The following is a 7,542-nucleotide window of genomic DNA, read 5'->3' on the forward strand; positions in this document are numbered from 1 at the left end:
GGGGTCACACCCTGCAGTGCTCAGGGGTTTCTCCTGGCTCCTGGCTCTGCACTCAGGAACTCCTCCTGGCACTCCTTGGGGGACCATATGGGATGCCGGGGCTGAAGCCACAGTAGACCGTGTGCAAGGCAGACGCCCTTCCTACTTCCTCCTCTCTCCAGCCCCTCTTCTAGTTTTTTAGAATTTTTTTTCATTCCTGGTTTTGAGCCATTGCATCATTAGGTATTTTGTGGCTTTTTTTTTTTCTTGGTTTTAGGGCCACGGCCAGCAATCCTCAGGGGTTACTGCTGGCTCTGCACTCAGGAATAACTCCTGGCCATGCTTGGGGGATGCTGAGGATCAAACCTGGGGTTGGCCACATGCAAGACCAACGTCCTACCTGCTGTACCATCACGCTGCTCCTTGTTTTTTAAACTTTCGGGCCACACCCTGTGGTGCCCAGGGTTTACTGCTGTCTCTGCACTCAGGGATCACGCCTGGTGAGCTCTGGGGACTGTAAGGGACGTTGGCGATGGAGTCAGGCTGGCGTTGGGTAAGGCAAGAGCCCACCTGCAGTGCTATCTCTTAGGTCCAGCACCAGGTACTTGGAGTGACCTTGCACATGTGTCCTGTAAACTTTACAGTTGTTATCATATTTGGGAAAATCGGGCCCATTCAGTTTTTTCTCCCCTCCAGCCCCACCCCATCTCCTATGCTGGGGCAATTTGAAATGATCCTGAGCGCTTTCATCTCATACATGCTTTTTAAAAAATTTTTTTGGTGCCTGAGCTCAAACCCATGACCTCGTCTATGCAAAGCAGGTACTTCCCAGCCCACAGGCAAGCTTTTCCCATCAAAAACCTGTTTTCTTTTTTTTTTTTCATTTGAAGTAGGTTTCTGGTTTCTATTGTTAAATCTTTCACTAATATTTTTATATCCATCTTGGCAACGACACCACCTCCACTTCTCTGATGACATCGTTCTAATAACACCAAACATTAACCAAGCGGCACAAATGCTGGCCGACTTCGACCACGAGTGTGGAAAGGTCGGACTGAAGCTGAATCTCATCAAAACAATGTTCATGAAAAATGAGCTAGTCCCTGATGTTCCATTTGCTCTCAATGGAACGAACATCTCCGAGTGCAGCAGCTATGTGTACCTCGGTCAAGAACTCAACATGAGGAACAACTTGGCGCCAGAACTGCGCAGGAGGAAGAGAGCAGTGTGGAACGCCTTCAAGAGCGTGGAAGAAGTGGTTAAGAGGACAAAGAACCTCCGGCTCCAGGCACATCTTTTCGACTCCACCGTTCTTCCTGCACTTACGTACGCCTCAGAGACCTGGGCCCTACAAAAACAGGATGAGAACACTATTCAGGTATCCCTAAGACGAATTGAAAGAGCTATGCTAGGAGTATCATGTGTTTTTTTTTTTGGGGGGGTCACACCCTGCGATACACAGGTAACACTCCTGGCTCTTCACTCAGGAACTATCCCTGGCGGTGCTCAGAGGACCATATGGGATACTAGGAATCGAACCGGGGTTGGCTGTTTGCAAGGCAAATGCCCTACCCGCTGTGCTATCACTTCAGCCCCTAGGAGTATCACGTTTCACTCAAGTGAGAGAAGGAATCCGGAGTTCCGACAACCTCTGTTGAAGATCAAGAATCAGGGATGCTGTCTCATTTGCCAAGGCGTCAAAACTCAGATGGGTCAGACAAGTAATGTGATTTATAGATGACCACTGGACTAGAGCTGTTACCAACGGGATTCCACGGGACGTCAAAAGACTGCGTGGCTGCCCACCTACGAGATAGTCAGACTTCTTCATCAAAACACTGGATGAATGGTTTGAGGCTCTTTGTGTTCCTGGAGCGAGCAGACACCATTGGGCTACACTAGCACGTGACAGAGACGAATGGAGACGTTACTGGCGCCCGCTTGAGGAAATAGGAGATCAATGAAATGACAAGTGATACAAGTGATTGTTAAATCTTTTTTTTTTTAGTTGTTTTTTTTTAAACTTTTTTTTGGTCACACCCGGCGATGCACAGGGGTTATTTCTGGCTCATGCACTCAGGAATTACTCCTGGCGGTGCTCAGGGGATCATATGGGATGCTGGGAATCGAACCCGGGTCAGCCGCATGCAAGGCAAACGCTTTACCTGCTGTGCTATTGCTCCAGCCCCTGATTGTTAAATCTTTCACTAATATTTTTTTCTTCTCCAGTGTCTGACCTGCAATCCAACCTAGCCGATGTATTTTCACCAGAGTGTTTATAATATGTGTCTACGCTTCTATCAAAACCTTTGGTCAGTCCCTGCCACCCGGGGTGCCCTGGAGATGGAGCCTGTACTAGGCTTCCCCCAACAGTACTGGGCTCAAAAACACAAAACCTAGAGTTTGAACACAGGCCTAGACTGGGTTCCGACCAGCGAAACCCCCTTCTTCATTCACTGCCCCTACCACGCCCACATCGGGTTGCGGGGGGAGGGGGGAGTAGAGGGGGGAAACTGCAGCGGGGCAGCACTCGGGCCTCGGCGGGGGCGGAGCCTAGGCTGAGGGCGGAGCCCGGAGGAGGGGCGGGGCCTCGGCTGAGGGCGGAGCCCGGAGGAGGGGCGGGGCCTCGGCTGAGGACGGAGCCTGAGAGGAGGGGCGGAGCCTGACGGGGCATGACCTCGGCGGCGGAGGGCTGGAGCCTCGCGGGGAGCGCAGGGGCGCGCGCGCAGCTGCGTCTCTCCGCGCAGGCGCGCCGCCGGGACCCGGAAGCAGTCGCTGGAGCCCCGCCCCGCCCGCCAATACCGCGGCGCGGCCGCAAGGCGCTTCCTTTCTGCGCTCGAGCACGTCGCGAACGCACCAGGTGGGCCGCGGGCTCCGGGCCGCGGGGTCGGGCGGGGTCGGGCCGGGGGGCGCGGGCGGGCGAGGGGGTCGCTCACGCCGCGCCCGCCGCAGGCCCCGCCACCATGCAGAACGACGCCGGCGAGTTCGTTGACCTGTACGTGCCGCGGAAATGGTGAGCGCACCCCTCGCGCCCCCCGCCCGCCCGCGCCCCGTCCCCACTCCCCCCTCCCCACCCCCCCACTCCCCATCCCCGCCCGCGCCCCATCCCCACTCCCCCCACCCCCCCTCATCCCGCCTCTCTCCCAGCTCAGCGAGCAACCGCATCATTGGCGCCAAGGACCACGCGTCCATCCAGATGAACGTGGCCGAGGTGAGCGCGGCGGGCGGGGGCCGGGCGGGGGTCCAGGGTCCAGGGCAGTCCAGCCACAGCCGGGGCTCCCGCGACCCCGTCTTTCCCCCAGGTGGACAAAGTAACCGGCAGGTTCAACGGGCAGTTTAAGACGTACGCCATCTGCGGGGCCATCCGCAGGATGGTGAGTGTCGGGTGGCCCCCAACCCCAACCCGAACCGAACCCCGGCCCGTCCGCGGTGCCACCGGTCACGCCCCACGTTGCTTTGCAGGGCGAGTCCGATGATTCCATTCTCCGCCTGGCCAAGGCCGACAGCATCGTGTCCAAGTAAGAGACGTGCCCCGGGGAGGGGGCGCCCGGCCCGCCCGCGGCTGCTGACTGCCTTTTTTTCCCCCAGGAACTTCTGAGGGAGCAGCATGGAGGGGGAGACCGGCATGAATAAACGGTGCAAACCCACCACCCGTGTGCGCCTCTTGTGTGCCCCCCTGGTGGCGGCGGATGGGGACACAGGCCCAAAGAACAAGGGTTTATTTCTACACACAGAAATGTCCTGTCCCCAGGTGTCCGGTGGCCACTAGACATTCTTGTCCTTGTGCTGGCCTCCATGCAGACCAGCTGGGCGAGGGAAGGAGGGCAGCATAATAGGACACTCCTCACTCCGGGGGGCAGAGCTGTAAACCAGAGGGGCCCAGACCTTGCACCAGCCTTGGCTGGAGCACTGAGGTCTGGGAGATAAATAACCAGGGGTGGGGCCTGCCTGGCACCCGCTGCCCGTGCTGGCATAGCAGAAGCCAGCCGCCTCTTGTTCCCTTAGTCCCGGATTCACAGGTGCGGGCTCCTGCGTATTGCTTAGGGGCTGGCAGCTGGGCCCGGGTGCCCAGGACGGCCACACAGTGACACGGCATAGGCCCAGACCAGTCAGGCTGAGCTGCTTCCAGGGCTCTGCCTGGGCCAGCCGGGCGCCCAGCAGGGGCTGGTGATGGGGACACTGAGGCAGCCTGGGCTAGGACTGCTGGGTGAGGCGGCGGTAGTGAGGTAGGACCTGGGGCTCGGGGAGGTAGAGGGCCAGCTCCAAGGCCACCAGCACCGTGAACTCGAAGCTGATGAGGTCGCGGCGGTTGAAGCGGAACCTCTCTTCCAGCTTCTGCGGAGGGAGGGCGTGTGAGCGGCGGGCGGGTGGGTGAGGGGGGACAGGGCCCCGTGGCCGCCACTCACATCAATGAGCTGCTTGACTTCGTTCTTGCGGAGGTCGCTGCTGATCTTGGCGGCCAGCAGCACGCAGGCCCCCGCGCACAGCTTGCGGTTCTGCTTGTTGAGCTTGCCCTGCAGCACGAGCTTCTCGAAGTACACGTAGGCCATGGACACGGTCACGGGCTCCAGGCTGCACTCGGCCGACAGGCTGCGCATCTCCCGCTTCAAACTGGGGGGCGGGCAGCCCTGCCTGAGGGAGGGGCCTGCCCCGGGGCCCTGGGGCGCAGTGGCAGCCCCCTCGGGTCACACTACTTGGGGCCTGGGCGATGTGTCTCATGCCCAGGGCCGAGGGGCAGGACGGCTGGGTGAGCACCAGGAGAGGAGCCAGGCGGGGCCCGTCCTACCTCCGGATCTTGCTCAGGGTCAGCCGGACGTGCGGAAATTTCTCCCGGAAGGTCTCGTTCATGTCCTTCTTGAGGTCTGAGGGCTTCACGTACTCGATGACCGTGGTCTGCCACAGACCAGAGAGTGGTGACCCAGGGCCTCGGGAAGGGGGTAGGCGGGGTCACGGGGACGTACCATGTAGGATGCGAAGATGAGCACACGCTTGTGCTTCCCACACGGCCACTGGGGGTCATCCAGGAGGTTGGGGTTGTACTCCAGCGTGTCTCCTGCGTCGCTCCCTGTGAATGGACAGTGCTGGCCCTGGGGCCCCCGGCGTGCTCCGCTCCCCAGGTCAGGGTGAAGGAAGCTGTCCCGGTGGGCAGACCCTCCCTAGGTCCCTGGGCTGGGCCGGCTGCGGGCACCCAAGTCTTTCCCAGGGGAGGGGGAGCCCCTGCACCTCCCTGGGGAGCAGCACAGGCCACTGACCGAGTTCCGTGCCGGCTGGCACCACCTTGGTGGGGGCAGGCTTGCATCTTGGCCCAGGCAGAGCCCGGGGGACGCTGGGCCGCGGCGGTGGCAGCAGGATGTGGCCATCAGCCTTCTGTGTCACCAGGGCGTTGGTCGGGTACAGGAACCTGGCGTAGGACACAACCTGCAGAGGCAGGGCTCGTGGCCCACCTGTCAGGCCAGGGGCCCCTCTGGGGGCTGTGGCTGCCCGCCCCGGCCCCTGCCCGCCCGGCGCTTGCCTTCCCATCAGCTCCCAGTTCCACGCCTTCCAGCTCCAGCACCATCTCGGAGGCCACGGCCACGCCGCCTGACGGGTGCCGCTGCTTCTGACTGTCCACCCGCAGGTCACTGCAGGGACAGGGGGCTGCAGGTTCCGCACCTGGGGGGAGGTGTCCCACCGGCCTGCCCCCTGTAGGCACTGCCCGTGGTCCGCACCTCACATGCAGGCCCTCTCCGTAGGGCAGGACTGAGAAGGCCGCACACAGGGACCGCCTGGCGCAGATGAGCACAATCCTGGGCCGGGACGAACTGACTCAGGATGGAGGCGGCCACCTCCAGCGCTCAGAGGCGCCCAGAGAGGACAGGTCTTGGGGGACAGGTCAGGGCAGCAGTGACGGGATCACTGGCGCAAGGGTGACTGTCCTCAGCTGACCCCAACAACAGGGGTGCTGGGGGAGGCGCCCCTCCCCCCGTTTCTGAGCACCCAGGGCCCCGTGGGCCCCAGGCAGGGCACGTCACGCCGCGCCTGCAGCCCTGACTCATGCTTGGGGGGTTCCACAGAGGAAGGCCAGGGAGGGGCTAGCAGGAGGCCCCCAGGCTGTGGACCCCGTGGCACCTGCTGCTTCTGGTGTCATACTGCCTCATGTTCTTGATGAAATGCGTCTTCTTCAGGCCCTTGTGCCTCGGCGAGCCCGAGCTGTGCTTGGTTCTGCAGGACAAAACAGTCACTCTTCCCTCTCGCCCGGGACCCCCTGTCCCGGGTAGGCAGCCAGGGCACAGCCCCCAGGCTGGTACCTTGGACCCGGGGCAGATCCCGCCGTGTCTTCCAGGAACTCGAGGGAGCAGCGCTGGGAAGCGACACGCCGCCTGCAAGGAGGGCGAGCGAGCGGGCTCAGACGGGTGGGGACAGGCTGGGAGGGCAGGGCACCCGCAGGGCAGGGCCAGGAGCTCGGGGCTTGGCTGCTGATGCTGTTGCAGCCCCAGTGGGTGCTGCCCGCGGGAACGCGCGCTCTCTGCGGGGACGGGCCCTGTGATGCATGTCACGGCCTGTGGCTGGCCAGACCAGAATGGCCACGGACAGTGGAGGTGACCAGACGGCGGGAGACCACGAGGATATGGGCAGTTGGGACGGGGTCGGAGCTGCTCCTCGAGTGCCTAGCTGTGCCTCTGCCTGTGTCTGGCCACGCTGGGTGGCGTGTGGGCACCCAGAAGGGACGGCCGCTCTGCGAGGCTCTTGTGGCTGGTGCCAGTCTGAGCAGGGGTGTGGGGAGGCCGCAGCCGGAAGCAGGGACGTGGGTCCCACGCCTGTGTGCAGCCGGGGAAGCTCCCAGGTAGGGCAGCTGGGGGCTCAGGTCCAGGGGTGAGTGGAGCCTCACGAAGGCACAGTCAGGTGGTGCCGACGGCGCCCGCCCGCTCACGGCCCAGCAGGGCGCCCTGGGGCCCCTCCGAGCTGCGCCCATCTAGGGGCGCAAGGGCCGGGGCTGCGGCAGCCCGGGAGAACCAGCGGCCTGGGAGGGGGAGAGGCGGGGCAGGAGCTGCTCGGGGGGTCGTTCCTCAGGGGGTCTCCCGGAGCCTCGGGACCCTTATTCGCAGACCTCGGGGTCCGGCCCGCCCCCGGGCCCGCAGACCCTGTCCGGCACCACCCCGCGCCCTGCCCCGCGCCCTCCCGGGGCGGCCCGGGCACTCACCGCTGGCGCGGGCCGTCGGGGCCGGGCCCGGGCCCGGGCGCGGCGGGCGCGGGGCTCAGCGGGCCGGGGGGCGCGGGCGGGCCGGCGGGGGGCGCGGGCGGCGGCGGCGGCGGCGCGGGGCTCGGGGCGGCGGCGGGCGGCGGGGCGGGCGCGGGCGGCGGCTTCTCCCCGCCGGGGCCGCGGCCGGGGGGGCGCCCGTCCAGGGAGATGTTGTTGAGGAAGAAGAGCGCGGCCTGGCGGCGCCGCGAGTCCCCGCGCCGGCGCGGCGCGAGCGGGGCCGGGGCGCGGGCGGCGGGGCCGGGGCCGGGGCCGGCGGGCGGTGGGGCGCGGGCGGCGGGGCCGGGCGCGGGGCCCGGGGCTCCTCCCGCCGCGGCCGCGGCCAT

The 7,542-nt window shown here is 64.1% G+C and overlaps 2 protein-coding genes across 2 annotated transcripts; one reads left to right on the top strand and one right to left on the bottom strand.

Moving 5' to 3' along the window:
• The first annotated feature begins 2,675 nt into the window (after nucleotides 1-2,675).
• On the top strand, nucleotides 2,676-3,626 carry RPS21 (ribosomal protein S21). The gene is made up of 6 exons (XM_055138721.1): nucleotides 2,676-2,839; nucleotides 2,932-2,992; nucleotides 3,127-3,190; nucleotides 3,282-3,353; nucleotides 3,442-3,497; nucleotides 3,568-3,626. Exons 2-6 carry the CDS (start codon nucleotides 2,943-2,945, stop codon nucleotides 3,575-3,577), a joined length of 252 nt encoding a protein of 83 aa, XP_054994696.1. The 5' UTR covers nucleotides 2,676-2,839; nucleotides 2,932-2,942; the 3' UTR covers nucleotides 3,578-3,626.
• Nucleotides 3,627-3,682: 56 nt separating this feature from the next.
• CABLES2 (Cdk5 and Abl enzyme substrate 2) lies at nucleotides 3,683-7,542 on the bottom strand. Its single transcript, XM_055138720.1, has 10 exons — nucleotides 7,160-7,542; nucleotides 6,267-6,338; nucleotides 6,088-6,180; nucleotides 5,688-5,765; nucleotides 5,492-5,600; nucleotides 5,232-5,397; nucleotides 4,941-5,044; nucleotides 4,766-4,872; nucleotides 4,386-4,590; nucleotides 3,683-4,314 (listed from the first exon to the last, which is right to left on the bottom strand). The coding sequence occupies exons 1-10, from the start codon at nucleotides 7,540-7,542 to the stop codon at nucleotides 4,174-4,176; spliced, it is 1,458 nt and encodes a 485-aa protein (XP_054994695.1). The 3' UTR covers nucleotides 3,683-4,173.

The sequence above is a fragment of the Sorex araneus genome, chromosome 5 (genome assembly GCF_027595985.1).
Source record: "Sorex araneus isolate mSorAra2 chromosome 5, mSorAra2.pri, whole genome shotgun sequence".
Lineage (NCBI taxonomy): Eukaryota > Metazoa > Chordata > Mammalia > Eulipotyphla > Soricidae > Sorex > Sorex araneus.

Bases quoted from the DNA above. Each gene is read 5' to 3' on its own strand.
- CABLES2 (XM_055138720.1), bottom strand. From the start codon at position 7,542: ATGGCCGCGGCCGCGGCGGGAGGAGCCCCGGGCCCCGCGCCCGGCCCC. The intron at 6,181-6,266 runs GTACCAGCCTGG...TTTGTCCTGCAG, and splicing joins GGATCTGCCCCGGGTCCAAG to AACCAAGCACAGCTCGGGCT. The intron at 5,398-5,491 runs GCAAGCGCCGGG...CTGCCTCTGCAG, and splicing joins AACTGGGAGCTGATGGGAAG to GTTGTGTCCTACGCCAGGTT.
- RPS21 (XM_055138721.1), top strand. From the start codon at position 2,943: ATGCAGAACGACGCCGGCGAGTTCGTTGACCTGTACGTGCCGCGGAAA. The intron at 2,993-3,126 runs GTGAGCGCACCC...CCTCTCTCCCAG, and splicing joins CTGTACGTGCCGCGGAAATG to CTCAGCGAGCAACCGCATCA. The intron at 3,354-3,441 runs GTGAGTGTCGGG...GTTGCTTTGCAG, and splicing joins GCGGGGCCATCCGCAGGATG to GGCGAGTCCGATGATTCCAT.